Source organism: Phyllobates terribilis, unplaced genomic scaffold (assembly GCF_046119375.1).
Source record: "Phyllobates terribilis strain yellow unplaced genomic scaffold, ASM4611937v1 Scaffold_11__3_contigs__length_659146591, whole genome shotgun sequence".
NCBI lineage: Eukaryota > Metazoa > Chordata > Amphibia > Anura > Dendrobatidae > Phyllobates > Phyllobates terribilis.
Window position 1 is genome coordinate 487,716,028 of NW_027362771.1, and position 15,764 is coordinate 487,731,791.

The window sequence follows — 15,764 nt, forward strand, 5'->3', positions numbered from 1 at the left end:
ATCAGGACCCCAGCACCCGGCGCCATACTTACCCCTCCCTGTGCCTCCGCAGCAGCTCCTGTGTCTTCCGCTGCTGCACTGTGACGTCTCAGGTCAGATGGCGCGGTGACGTCTTTACACTGCGCTCTCTCCTGACCGGTCACAGCGCACAGCGTGAAGATGCCGGCTACGCTCGAGTCCAGAGAAGCAGTGAGGTGAGTATTGGATTTTTTTTTTTTGTATGGGGCCATAGGGGACCTGCATGGGGCACTATGGGGGGATGGGACATCCTGCATGGGGTATTATATAGGGGGGATGTAACGGCCTGCATGGGGCATTATATGGGGGGAGAGGTGACATCCTGTATGGGGCATTATATAGGGGGGATGTGACAGCCTGCATGGGGCATTATATGGGGGGAGAGGTGACATCCTGTATGGGGCATTATATAGGGGGGATGTGACAGCCTGCATGGGGCATTATATGGGGGAGAGGTGACATCCTGCATGGGCCATTATATGGGGGAGAGGTGACATCCTGCATGGGGTATTATATAGGGGGGATGTGACAGCCTGCATGGGGCATTATATGGGGGGAGAGGTGACATCCTGCATGGGCCATTATATGGGGGGAGAGGTGACATCCTACATGGGGCATTATATGGGGGAACAAGTGACATCCTGCATGGGGTATTATATAGGGGGGGTGTAACTTCCTGCATGGGGAATTATAAAGGAGGGTCGGGAGACATATGCTAGAATACCCGATGCGCTAGAATCGGGCCACCATCTAGTTTACCTTATAATTGTATTCTGAATTTTTTTAGCAGTTTCCCCTTTTGCACCTCTGTATCTATTAGTTTTCCCAGAGCTCATCTCCATGGTAGGCAGACACTAGCTGCAATGACATCTATTATGCACAGCACCCATAGTACAGACAAGTTGCTATTCCCCCTACCGCTCTGTAGTTTACTCACAGAAGCAACAGTAGCATGGAGGACAGTAGGCAGCGGTACAAAGCAATGTAACTGTGAACCCAGCTGTGTGATGAGATAAAACACTTACTAGAAAGCAGCAGACGCATCTGTCTGTCTGAAGGTGGCACTAGGTGGTAAATAAAGCTGGGCAGGCAGAGGCTCGGGAAGTGCTCCAATCACACCCAATCATGCCCAGAGCCTCAGGAATATGGACTAAAAAGTGGATTTTCAGTTATGGCTCGGAGGATTTTGTAGATAAAGGTCTTACCTCTAAAAGGTTACAAGACCAAGTGGTTTGAGAGGGTTGATTCAGGACAAATATGATTGATGACAAAAATAGTCAATTTTCAGTGCCAGGGCGGAGGTCGCTTTAAGAATTCGGATAGGGATTCCCCCGGTGAAACACTGTTACCATATAGTACACAATAGGAGTAAAATTATAGTGCAGGGATAAATATTTTAGAAAGTGAATAATAGCTTCCTTGTACTGCTTCAATGGTAGAAAATGATAATTGTGAAGGATTGTGGCCCAGTAGAATTTAATATTTATTCATGAAGTCCTAAATCCTGTTGTGACCCGGATCACTCCACACTGTAATAACACCTGCCGGATAGACACGTTTGTCCAGGTACAATCTTACAGCGCTTTTCCCAGGGCTGTAACTGGCTAAATACTCCTTAGAAAACCTGTTATGTTGACCCTGCCACGTCCAACGCATTAGAAAGCAGCAATGCCCTAGAAAGGACATGAATCATGAGCGATTATCACTTTATATAGCATGGACATGTGTCAGAACGTCATGGATTAAAAAAATAATACATCTTAGAGCACTGGGGACATAAGTCAGCATGGCTGACAACCACAGAATAACGTAGGGACTATTATTAGGCCATGTTAGTAGTCAGTATGGCCGCAATCCAGAATGACCTTTGTAGGACATTACTAGAAATTTCCACTCTTACTGGATTTCTGACAACCTTCTGCTCCTCTAGACCTGACAATTGTAGCAGATCTATCATCTGAATGTAGGACACCAACAAATCCTTCTATAGCTCCCAGTAACCAAATTGTCCGATACTTCTTGTGCCGTTCCGGCCATTAGGAGAACCGATCTGTCACTCTAGTATCATGCTCTTACTAAGCAAAAGATCTCTGCAGCATGAGAAAGGCTCACAACAACCAAACAGGTGGAGAGCAAATAGACTGCGAGTACATGCTCATTGCCTAGATCAACCACCTCTTAAGTGGCCAGTAACCTAGGCAACAAGCTGTACGCTGCAGAATTAAAAATCCCTTTGGTTTTTAATAAGAGGTAAAGTTGCTTGTTGGTAAACACTTCTCAATTTTATCAACTTAAAAAGAAGAGACAACCCCTTTAAGACGCAGGTTCCCTGACTTTATATAAGATGTTACAGCTGGTATATAGAAGGCCCAAAGCATGGCTCAGGAGCGAGATGTGGCCTGTAAGATTCTTCTGTGAACTCCATTTTCCCACAACCAGGACCCTGGAACACCAGAAGTTTGGATAGATCATCAATGTTTGATCAATGGGGTCTGACCCAAAATACCAGAAAGGCTGCATGTACAAATGGTGGTGTCTAGGTGGACAATGTGAGGGCTGCGTCACCTCTTCATTCTGCCCAGGTGTCTGACCCTTCAAAAGGTCAAACATTGGTGTCCTATCCAACCTATAGGTTAAGAAGAGGGTTTTCCCAAAATCACAGCCATACGAATGGGGATAACTTGGTGATCTCTCATAGTCCATCCACCATGAATGGGGCTCTGGTTCCCCAATATTAGGGCTCTGCACCAGTCTAAAATGGAGCAGATGTGGCTATGCACAACCTCTGCTCCATTCATGGTCTATGGGACTGTAGGAAGAAGCCGAGTACAGAGAAGTGCCCTTTACTTGGGAACGGTGGGGGTTTGAGTGGTGAGACCATTAGTGATCATTAATTATCCCTTTGTTGCTCTGCAGCGCTTGGGTTCCTGGGTTCAAATCCGGCACAACCTCCACGTCATTCAATCCCAACCACAATGAAGAGAACCGGGAGATCAGAACCGAATGATCCTGGGGGGCTTAGCGATCATGCATTTATTCATTATTCTGTGGAGAGGTGATAAATCCCCTTGAATTGGCCTCCGCATTGACGCTACTTTCTCCAGGTACATAGAATTGTTGGCCATCTGCCCGATGCCATATACCTGGTGACTCAGCTCACACCAGTATCGCTCCGTCCCACCTACTGAAGGTCCAATTACCGTGGCTCTTATGAATTCCTGAGGTGTGCTCGGGATCCTTATCATTAAAAATGACTAATGCCAAAATAATGGTCACTTATTTCAGTAATAAATCACACCTCCACCAGATTGTTTTAAAGATGTAATTTGCTTTGTACTTTGATTTACTCACCCTATACTCATCACAGGTTGCAGCTTGTGTTACAGCCCAGAGCTGCACTCACAATTCTGCTCTTTGTTACAGCCGAATAGTCCGGATCTCAATCCAATTGAAAATCTTTGGTGGAAATTGTAGAAAATGGTCCATGGCAAGGCTCCAACCTGCAAAGCTGATCAGCCAACAGCAATCAGAGAAAGTTGGAGCCAGATTGATGAAGAGTACTGTTTGTCACTCATTAAGTCCATGCCTCAGAGACTGCAAGCTGTTATTAAAGCCAGAGGTGGTGCAACAAAATACTAGTGAGTGTTCTTTTGTGTGTTTTTCATGATTCCATAATTGTTTCCTCAGAATTGAGTGATTCCATAATTTTTTCCCTCTGCTTGGTCTGAAAAAAAATTACCCTTACTGAGTACCACATTTTTTATCTTGATTTCTTTTAGTGTTTCTTAAAGCCATAAAGTTGCCATTTGAAATGACTTTAGTTTTGTGCCATGTCTGTGATCAGCTTTTTTTCAACAACATTAAACAACTGAATGAACATCCTCCGAGCCCGGTGATTCCATATTTTTTGCCAGGGGTTGTATACTAGATTTCTTATGACTTGCACATCTGATTGCTAAAAAAAAAAAAATAAGATATGATTTTTTTTTTGTTTTGTTTTTGTTAAGGGGGTGGTGGTGGTGGTTGAGATGCCTGTACAGCCATACCACTACTTCTATATGTAAAGAAGTACCCACAAGTTCCATTTGAATACAATAGGGATTTATTACTACTCTGGCAAGCTGGCTACAAAGATCACACCGCCGTCACCTGAAACCTCAACTGGCCGGCAGCCATCTGTCCCAACCCCTGTATAATCATATATGCGCTGCGATTGTGATCTTTTTTAAAAGGGAAAAAAATACACTGGCAGAGACACCTCTGGACTTCTCTCTCTGGAAAGAAAAAAAAGTGCATTTAACCCCAAAATGCCCTATTCTTTTTAGATGACGGGGAGGATCAAGAGACCCCACTACACATTAGATAGTTGTTGGGTTCCACCAAAATCAGCAAGTTCGGCTGACGTTAGATAACAGTTGGCTGAATCCTCCGATTTTGGCTGATCACCTAACAATTTATGGGGTCCTCCCGATTCTGCCCTTAGGCAGGGATCACACAAAAGAGAGAATAGGGCAGATTATGTAAATGACATTCGGATCACACCCGGTCAGAGTCTGATCCGAGTGTCAGCTTAGTGTGATCATATTCTCTCGGGGAGAGAAATGTATCAGAGGTGCGGAGAAGATGGAGAACAAGATTTCTCTATTGCGTGAGCCCATGGCAATCAGACTGCGCTCGGATGTCATCTGAGTGCAGTCCGATGTTTTCCACGGACCCATAGACTTGAATGGGTGAGTGCCATCCAATTTGCACAGCAATAAGCAGGATGCTGAGATTTTTTTTCTCATGCCAAATGTGAATTGTTGAATTTCAATGGCTGATCCTTTTGTTCTCCAGACGACAAGCCAAAGCCAGAGGAGTCTGACAGCGACTTTCTCATAGAGAAAACTGGAGCGAATGGCAAAGCCAAGTCATCCCGTGTCTGGGGGTCTCGATGACATAGCTGTTATCCAACGATCGTTAGGTTGGCAGCTATCTAATGTGGACACCAACTTTAGATATTTTGAGCGGAGCTAACTAGAATTCTTCAATGTGATAACCCACAGGACCGGGTCTTCCCCCCATGATCACTTCTGGAGCTCATGTCTCCATTCCCGAGAACATGCAGATACATTTATGTTTATACAAGTGACAGATCTGGGTTTACAATGCTGCATTTTACTAGCACGTACTTCAGGTTTAATGGTCCTTTAAAGTGCATCTGTCACCAGGTTTCACAATGCAAACTGCAGACAATATGAGAATAGACTCATAAAATTCTCATCTTGATATAACGAAGGTTGAATAAAGACCTAGATCCATCATCAAGTGCAACCTTACTCCCCCAATTGTACTCCCTACACTAACACTACACTAACTTACTGGGACTCTGCCTCACAAATGTATTATTACTACCATTTTTATTATTGCTGCACTACTACAATTAAAAATTAACCAGTTTATATTTTTTTTTAATTAGTTTTTATAATTCTTATGCCTAAATCTGCAGCAAAATTTTCAAACTGGATTACACAGCCATTCTGCCATGGATTTTCACAGTAAATATACCAGGCTCATCAAGTCCAGGAGATATACTGAAAACAATATTTATTTTCTATTCACTACATAGGTGACAAGAGTTAGATTAGTGGGGTGGGTCCTGACCACTGGGACCCCCCCACTGCCGCTCAATTTAAATATTCTGCCATGGTTGTGTGGCTCTGGGAAGCCAGACTCCCACAACCACCCCCCTTCTAGGAATTGGTGGGGTCCTAGCAGTTGAACCCCCAATGTATCTGACGTATCACCTATGTAGTGGGTAGATGATAAATACTTGAGGCTGCAATTCCTACAACATTCATTTATATTATGATCGCCCCCTACTAAAGGGGTTTTCACCTAGAAAATGTCTCACCCAACTACACATGAAATAACAGATCAGTGGGGCCAAACGCTGGCACCGCCACCAATCATGAAGCTGAAGCCTTCATCTCCTCGTGGCCGATCACTACAGAACGTACTCTGATCCTTCTAATCGGTGATTTATTGCACATAGCTCATTATCTGATGTCAATATGATAAAATGTCTACAATTGTATGTCGCGGTGTACGGCTCATAAATCCGTTGGCAGTCGTCATGGCCTTTAATAAGTGTGCTTTCACATGGACACATTTTTGGTTCATGTATTTCTTGGCATTTACTTCTATTTGTTCAAGAATAATATAGAATTACATTACAGCAGAAGGAAAGGAACTAACAACCGTGAACAAGGCTCCTAGGACACAGGAAATAATGTCAGCCCATATATACTTCAAGGCAAACAAGTAACGACTATGCAAAAATCACCCGTCACAATGATCAATTATGAAAAAGCAGAGGAGTTAAAAACAAACAGAAGTACAAGAAAGTCTCTTTTCATTGTCTTTTCACTATAAGTGGCCAATAAGTTCCCAGTGCGAACATTAAATGGATCCATAGACCCCTGATCACCGGGTAATGTCCGCTTGGCTGCAGTACATCAGGGTCTCTGGGGCAGAAGTCTCACTGCTTCCGCTATAGTACTGATGCTAATAAAGGCGAATTCACACGTCCAAATAAATCAGTCCAAGATTGGACCGCAATGCATGGACTGGCCAGCTGGTCTCCCAACCCGAGCGTGACAGCTTCATATGGCCGCTGGCCAGTCCATGCATTGATCAACCTTGGACCGATTTATACAGATGTCTGTATAAATGTTTATACATTCTCTATGGGGCTGTTAAGTGCTGCACTCAGCTTTTTCCGGCAGCCCCATAGAGAATGAATGAAGCAGCGACCGGACATCCAACCTGTCAGGGATAAAAGTTCCCATATCTGTCCATCAGTGCGGATTTCAGCGGTTGGTCTCCCACACGTCAGCAAGCTATAACCTAAGAAAAGGATTGTCCAGTGAAAACAAGTTACCTTTACTTGGTTTTGAATGTTTATTTTTTTGTTTTGTTCGGCATTATGCTTGCGGTTTTGGATAACAAGATGTTTTATCCTAATTCATCATTTGCAACTTTTCAAAATGTCGCCAGCAGTCAGAGCGCCGGTCTACTGGCCCCTAACAGATCGGCTTCTAATAATGCCTTAAACCCCTTCCTGACACATGATGTAATAGCAACGTGCCTGTAACATCAACTGGACCTAGCTCCAATTGCTGCTGTTTAACCATTTCCATGCCACAGTCAATCACTGACAGCGGCATTTAAAAGTCTCCACTGCCGATGCACTGCCTCCCATTGGGCCCACTGCAATCGTGGGATGCCAATACCAGCTGAAGACCCCAATGGCGGCCATCTTAGTCCTCCTGAGAGCTTCACAGAAGCTCATGTTCACTATATACTGCAACGCTGTATAGTAAAAGTGAAGAAACATATTTAAAAAAAATAATAATAATACAAGTGTTTGAATGACGCCCTTTCTTTTCCTAGATTAAAAATAAAAAAATTAATAAACCCATATAGTAATTTGCATAACGTGAAGAAAAAGAAAAAAAAGAAAAACCTGAAATGTAAGAATTGTTACTTTTGAGTTGCCGACCTGCCATACAAAAATTCTATAAAGAGCGATCAAAACAGAGTTCATACACACTACCCCCACCCACAAACTGTCCAGACTTCCGCCATCTGGACTGTCCAGCTAGCGCCCCCTCCCCGGCTGCCCGGACTGTCCAGCTGCCACTTCCCCCAGGACTGCTCGGCTGCCACCACCCTAGACTGCTTGGCTGACACCCCCCACATTCCCCAGACAGGCAATTTGCTGCCCACCCTCTCCCCCGGCTGCTACCCCCGGCCACCCATCTGCTGCCCACCCTCTCCCCCTGGACACCCATCTGCTGCCCACCCTCTCCCCCGGCTGCTACCCCAGGACTGCCCAACTGATGCCCACCCTCTCCTCCGGCTGCTACTCCAGGAGCCCGGCTGCTGCCCACCCATCTGCTGCCCACCCTCTCCCCAGGCGGCTGCTACCCCTGGACACCCATCTGCTGCCCACCCTCTCCCCCGACTGCTAACCCCAGCCACCCATCTGCTGCCCACCCTCTCCCCCGGCTGCTAACCCCGGCCACCCATCTGCTGCCCACCCTCTCCCCCGGCTGCTACCCCCGGACTGCCCACCCTCTCCCCCGGCTGCTACCCCCGGACTGCCCGGCTGCTGCCCACCCTCTCCCCCGGCAGCTACCCACCCATACCGGCCGGACTCACCCTGTCAGCCTCGCAGCGCTGGGCCTCCACGTCCCGGGCCTGCAGCCGGTCGCCCACGTTCTGGTACTCGCCCAATCGCTGCTCCAGCTGCCGCCGGTTGCTCTCCGCCTGCACCATCAGCTCAGAATGGCGCTTCTCCAGCCGGCTCCGGGCCACCTCCGTGCGCTGGACCTGCTCCTGCAGAGCCGCGATGTCCTCCTGCAAGGCCGCCTGCCGGCCAGACACGCTCCAGTAGTTGAAGGCCAGGAGGGCGATCACCACTAACAATGCCACCAACACAAAGGGGGGCAGCCGGCCCGTGCGCCGCGGGGCTCCGAACCCCACCATGATCGCCCCCTCGGCCTAGCCCTGTCCGCTTTCACACCGTCTTTCTCTGTTCTCCGCCGCTGCCAAACCTGCTGCGCTGTGACAGCTAACGCTTGACCCGAGCCGATGCTCCAATAGGAGGAAGGCCGTCCACAAACAGCAGCGCTCTGATTGGGTGACGAGGATGCGGTGACCCCGCCCACACTGTTGGGTTGAAGTGAAAGGGAACTGATAAGTATTGAGAAAAAAAGACTCATCAATGTACGCATGCGCAATTCAGTTCCGCATTCGTTGTCATGGCCGCGTTGCCTGTCTCTGGGGGGCGTGGTTCGCACATCCGGTTACCATGGGGATGTCACAATTTAGTAAAGTTTTGCTGCTGACTCCACTCTGTCAGCACTAGTGCTGGTGACATGTTCTGTCAGTTCTGTCACTGCTGCTCCCAGGTGCCACAGTGGTGTCAGCAGCATCCGGACATAGGAAAGACAGCTCCACTGTGTGGTGTGAGGGTCAGCGCTGGGCACACAGGGGTCACCTACAGGTTGGAAAGTCTCTGTTCTATAACAATTATCAATTTTATCAGAAAAATAAAACCTCTACCTGTCTGATGTCCCCTCTCCTTCTTTGGTGTTGAGGGAAAGTCAAAGGAGCCCTTTATGCATTATGAGAGATGAATGTCAGCTGAGCAAAAAGAAGCTTTTGGGTGCCGACCGCCCCCCTAATGTGTATGTGCATCCTGGAATATGGAGGAAAGAGAGTGGGCATGTTGAATGTCAACATGCCCGATCTTTAGTTTTCAGGAGAGATAAGCCACCTCTAGAGCTGTCGGGCATCGGCTTTTTTATTTATCGGCCTTTTGCTCGATGTCGAGCCATGGCGGCTTGCTGGATAAACGCTCTGTAGGAAGATGGATCTTCTATAAGAATAGAGAGGTCACCAGGGTCTTCTCCACCTTTATCTTGATAGTATCAGGACATCGGGTTGCTGTTCTTCCTCTTCGCCTTGTACCTTCTATTCTTCCGACCATGATGTCCTTCTCCACTGATTGGCTTCCTCGTATGATGAGACCAAAGTAGGCAAGTCATAGCTCGGTGATCCTTGCTTCTGGCTGACTTGATTTGTTTGCCCTTCCCACCATCCATGGTATTGATAACATCCTTCTCCAGCACTGCATTTCAAAGGTGTTGATTCTTCTTCTGTTTCTTTATCGTACAGGTTTCACATCCATATATTACCACAGAAAAGACCAGACTATGTACGAGCCGTGTCTTCATGGCCAGTGAAATGTTCCTTGATTTGGAGACCTTGTCCAGTGACCTCATTGTCGATTTGTTATCTCCTATTGACTTCTGGTCAATCTTGAATGATCATCGATTCAAGTAGATTGAAGTCCTTTATAACTTCCAGTTTGTCGCAAGGTGTCCCGGTCGTACCTGGCAGTAGTCAATATCTTTGTCTTCCTTGTATTGAGTAGCAGTCCCATGCTGGAGCTTTCCATCTTGACACTCTGTAATAAGTCCTTCATTCCATCTACGCTTGTTGCTATCAATGTTGTATCGTCTGTGTATTTAAGATGGTTGATGATTCGTCCAGCAATTTTGATTTCTCCTTCTTTTTTGGCAAGTCCTGCCTTCCTGAAAATAGCTTCTGCATATAAATTGAAGCGAAATGTTGACAGGATGCAGCCTTGTCTGACTCCTCGCTCTACTTTGTACCATGCCATTTCACCGTATTTCCTTCGGACTGTTGGTTCTTGGTTGATGTAAAGGTTCCTAATGAGGCTGATCAGATGGTTCAGCACACCCATATTCTTCATGGCACTCCAAAGTTTCTGGTGATCAACACAATTGAAGGCTTTGCTGTAATCGATGAAGCAAAAATAGGTCTCCTTGTTGTATTCTTTGGCCTTTTGCATTGTCCATCTAATGTTAGCAATCACATCTCTTGCTCCTCTGCCTTTTTTGAATTCTGATTGTTCCTCTGGCAGCTCTTTGTCAAAGTAAGTAAGTAAGTAACTGTTTTTGTAGGATCTCCAGTAGTATTTTGCTGGCATGAGGTATGAGCGCAATAGTCTGATAGTTTCCACTATTGGTAGCATCTCCCTTCTTCGGAATAGGAATAAACATGGATCTTGTCCAGTCCTTGGGCCATTTACCAGTTGTCTGTATCTGTTGACTGAGGCATGTGATGATATCAGCTGCTGTATCAGAAGACTTTATTAGCTCCATTGGAATATTGTCACATCCAGGCACTTTGTTGTTTGACAGAGGCTTTATCGCAGCAACGACTTCGTCTTTCAGGATATTCAGCTCTCTATCATTTCCAGTCTCAGTTTCTTCCAGTATCACTGAGTCGTTCTTGTAGAGGTGTTATGTGTATTCTTTCCATCTTTCCATGATCTGTTCTGTCTCAGTTAGTTTGTTCCCGCTGGCGTCTTTCAACATGCCCACTCTTGGTTGAAACTTTCATGGTATTTCTTTAATCTTTAGGTATGCCTTCCTGGTCTTGCCCATCAAATATTCTTTTTCTATCTCTGTACATATCTTTTGGTAATAAAGTTCTTTGTCTGCTCAAATGACTTCTTTTAGTCTTTTACTGATGATGTCTGCAACCTGCTTGTTACCTTTTCCCTTTCACGTTTGCTTTTTTTCGATAATCTTTAGAGTCTGTACTGTTAACTATGGCCGTTGGTGTTTCAGAGTCTTATTCTGCAGTTCCTGGGAGTGGTCACTAAACAGTACACTGTTCTGCTCCATGCACTATTTACATCCAGCTGCCAGAGCTGGTAACAGCTGATCAGTGAGGGTTTTGGGTGTAGGACCCCCATCGATCTGACATTGTTGACCTATCCTAACTCCTTATTGACTGCCGACGTAAATGTACGGAGGCCGTGCACTATCACTATATGGTGTGGGCTCAGGAACTAAGCTCTCTTCATGCACTGAGCATACTGACTGTGTTACATGTCTGGCATCCAACAGTAACATGTGATCGGAGCTAACGCTGATCACATTAGTTTAAACTCTATAAATGCTACTCTCAACCGTGACCGCGACATGTAAAAGGCCTCCAACATGAAGGCTGTCACTTCTGATGCGCCATTGGCACCTTGCGCAGAGTGATTGGGGGACATTATACCAGGAAGGGGCCCAGGATGAGGGACATTATACCAAGAAAGGGGTCCAGGATGGGGGACATTATACCAAGAAAGGGGTCCAGGATGGGGGACATTATACCAGGAAGAGGCCCAGTATGGAGGACATTGTTATTGTTTATGGGTTGAACTAGATGATCTTCCTTCAACCTTAAAAACTATGTTACTATGTTATAGGATGGGGCCTGTGATGGGGGACATTATTGCTGAAAGGAGCCCAGGATGGGGGACACTATTACTGGAAGGAGCCCAGGATGGAAGACATTATACCAGGATAGGGGACATGATACCAGGAAGGGGCCAAGGATGAGGGATATTGCATGAGAGGGTGAACACTTATGTCTTTATAGGATCTGGAACGCTGCAAGGGCTGATAAATCTGTCCAACATGCAGGTGGGGGTCCACGTCCAAATTTTGCACTGAGGCCCATCGAACTCTAGTTATGTCACTGAGCAGTAGTGCAGGAAAATGTCTGCATCCTTCAAGAAAACCATAATTTTTATGCAGGACAATGCCCCATCACATGCGTCAAAGTCTCCACTGCTCGGCTGCCAATAAAGGCCTTAAAGTTGAAACATTAATGACCCTAAATCACCTGACCTAAACCCTGTTGAGAACTTGTGGGCCTTTCTTAAACGGGAGATTTATGGTGAAAGAAAACAGTCACCTCTGATCAGTGTCTGGGAGGCTGTGGAGCCCAAAAAGTTGATCGTCAACAGATTAAGAAACTGACAGACTCCATAGATGGAAGATTTATGACTGTTAGTGAAAAGAAGGGCGGCTGTATTGGTCACTGATATTTTTTTTTGTTTTCAATGTCAGAAATGTATTTTTATACACTGAGCATTGTTTGATTATTATTCTCACTTCTACAGATGAAAATAACATTTTTTTTCATTTAGTTGCTTTATAATTCTGCACACATAGATATTCTCCTAAGAAAGACAAAACTTCACTTTTACTTTTTTAAATATTCAGGTTTAATAACCTTTTTGGAGTGACCGACAGCTCTGTAGTTCATTAATAAAATTAATCATCAAAAATACAAATTGCCTATTAATTGTGCACACGGTGTATATCACATCAAAACATAAAAGATCCTAAAGATCGGCCTCGTATCATGAAAACGTTCAAGGGTTACCTGTATGTAGAGATAAATACTGATAATATGGTATATTTCTATATTGCCTCTTTTTATATTTATCTTTTATCAGTACTACTATCAATAAATATATCTGTATGCAGGTAACATTTTTATGATACAAGACTTTTTTTATGATCTTTTACATTTTGAAGTGATATGACACATGATTGCCTCAGTTGAAATCCATTAATAGCTTTAAAAGGGTTGTCTGGTAAAAACAAGTTATTGCCTATCTATAGGATAGATCATAACTTACGATCGATGGGGATCCAACCACTGGGAACCACAAAAAATGATAGAACATGGAATTTGTATCCTAGATGGGACACTTTTATCCTTGTTACAAAATGGAGGTCAAATACCTTATCGCTGCTCCTTTTAAACACCATAGGGCTGCCAAAAAAAACAGAGCACTCGGCAGCCCCAAGAGGATGAATGGAGCGTAGTTCATCCTCACTGCCACTCAATTCTAACTGGGATAAAAGTACTCCTTTCTTCTGATCAGTGAGGATCACCAGCGGTCAGACCCCCACCAAGGAACAATGTGTTTTCATTGACTATAAGCCATAATCATCAACATTAGCAGAAATAAACACTTGAAATAGATCACTCTGTTTGTAATGACTCTATATAATATATGAGTTTCACTTTTTGTATTGAAGAACTGAAATAAATTAACTTGATGATATTCTAATTTAGTGAGAAGCACTTGTATATAAGGTTTGTAACCTCACTCAAGTGTCATTGGGCCTGATGAAAAGATTGGTTCAATCGCATAGTCCAGAATAAAGGTTTACTACCCCATTGTCACCGATGGAGTCTTCATCTCTCCCATTGGCATCAAATCGAATTTCAATAACTTTTTCCTTGGATCATGTAATCCAGCATCTTGACTGTATAGGAGAGTGTCAATTTCACAATACACCAGTATTAAAGGGGTTGTCCACGAGTCTGACAACTCCTTCTCAATTACTATACTCTATACTATGTAAAATAATAACAGCCTGTACTCACCTCCAGTGCCGGTACCACTCTAACGATGTCACTGCCATGTCTCTCAGGACTCGCATGACATTTTTATGTCACGTGAGCCCCGCAGCCACTTAGCGGCCGCTAATAGGCTGCTTTACTCTCGCTTCCTTCGGAAACTGACATCCGGAGAAGATGAGAGCTGCAGCTGCTTTCTGACGTCCTCCGGATGTTAGTGATGTATGAAGGAAGTGAGTGTGAAGCGGCTGCAGCACTCAAATGACATGACAGTGTCACAGGAGCCCCGGCGCCAACGTTGCTGGAATGGCATCGGCACTGGAGGCTATTATTTTAGATGGGAAAGTATAGCTATTAAGAAGGGATTGTCAGATTAGTGGACAATCTCTTTAAAGTTTTACAGTGTACTGAATAGGGTATCAAGCGATCACAAGTTCAAGTCCACTAAGGGGAACAATTAAAGGGAATATGTCATCAGAAAAATGACATTGTTTGAATCATGTTTTTCTGTTAAATGTATTTTTTAATAAATGGCATTTATTTTTTATTATCTCAATCTGTATTAACAAAAAATAGACTTCTTTTAACTTTCACACTTGGCACTTTAGGTTATTTTACATTCATGTAGTGGCTTGCCAAAGTATTCACCCCCTTGGCATTTTTTGTGTTTTGCTACTTCACAACCTGGAATTTCACTGTTTTTTTTTTTTGAGGGTTTGCAAAGAACATGCCTACAAATGTGGACATTTTGTTTTCTTTTATTGTGAAGCAAACAACAAATAGGACAAAATAACTGAAAACTTCAGTGTGCCTAACTATTCATCCCCTAAAGTTAGTACTTTGTAGAGCCTCTTTTTGCAGCAATTACAGCTGCAAGTCGCTTTCGATAAGTCTCTATGAGCTTTCCACATCTTGCCACTGGGATTTTGGCCCATTCCTCAAGTCTAAACAGCTCCAGCTCCTTCAAGTTAGATGGTTCCTTCTGGTGAACAGCAATTTTCAACCACAGATTTGCAATTGGATTCTTCTGACCACAGATTCTCAATTGGATTATGGTCCGGGCTTTGACTAGGCCATTCCAGAACATTTACACGTTTCACCTTAAACCACTCGAGTGTTGCTTTAGCAGTATGCTTTGGGTCATTGTCTTGTTGGAAGATGAACCTCTGTCCCAGTCTCAAATCACTGACAGACTAAAACAGGTTTTGCTCAAGAATATTCCTGGATTTCGCACCATCCATCTTCCCCTCGACTCAGACCATTTTCCTGTCCCTGTTGCCGAAAAACATCCCCACAGCATGATGCTGCCACCGCCATATTTACACTGTAGGGATGGTGTTCTTGGGGTGATGAGCTGTGATGATTTGGTGCAAAACAGCATTTATATTGGTGTCAAAAGAGTTAAATTTTGATCTCATCTGACCACACCACCTTCCTCCATACATTTGGGGACTCTCCCACATGTTTTTTGGCAAACTCAAAACGAGCCTTAGAAGTTTTGTGTGTAACTAAAGGTTTTTTTCTGCCCACTCTTCCATAAAGGCCACCTCTATGGCTTAGTATGGTTGTATGGACAGATACTCCAGTCTCTGCTTGGGAACTCTGCAGCTCCTTAACCCCTTTCCGACCTGGTCAGTAATAGTACGCACCAGGTCGGAAAGGCCGGTTCAGTGGGGGCTCCGGCGGTGAGCTGACATGTGCCCGCAACAGCCGCGGGTGGAATCGCAATCCACCCACAGCTGTTAACATGTTGTCAATCTCTGACAGCGGCATTTAACATCGCCGCGCCGGAAGTGCGACATTGGCCCCGCCCATCGGTGACCCTGTCACAAGATCGCGGGTCACCGATGGGTGGGCATGACAACCCAGGGTCTGCAGCAGACCCCTGTGGTTGTCATGTCTCAATTGCTATGAGTGCCACCTAGTGGTCGGCGCTCATAGCACAGGAG

At 44.9% G+C, this 15,764-nt stretch overlaps 1 protein-coding gene across 3 annotated transcripts in view; it reads right to left on the minus strand.

Annotated features, from left to right (window-relative positions):
- Positions 1–8,697, minus strand: part of GOLM2 (golgi membrane protein 2) — a 42,951-nt gene extending 34,254 nt beyond the window's left edge. Inside the window, exon 1 of one of the 3 annotated variants that reach the window (XM_073653506.1) lies at positions 8,224–8,697. In XM_073653506.1, the coding sequence (XP_073509607.1) occupies positions 8,224–8,550 (327 nt within the window). In that variant the 5' untranslated portion in view covers positions 8,551–8,697. The remainder of the gene's footprint in view (positions 1–8,223) is intronic. The other 2 variants (XM_073653505.1, XM_073653507.1) reach the window with 2 other exon arrangements.
- Between the last annotated feature and the right edge of the window lie 7,067 nt (positions 8,698–15,764).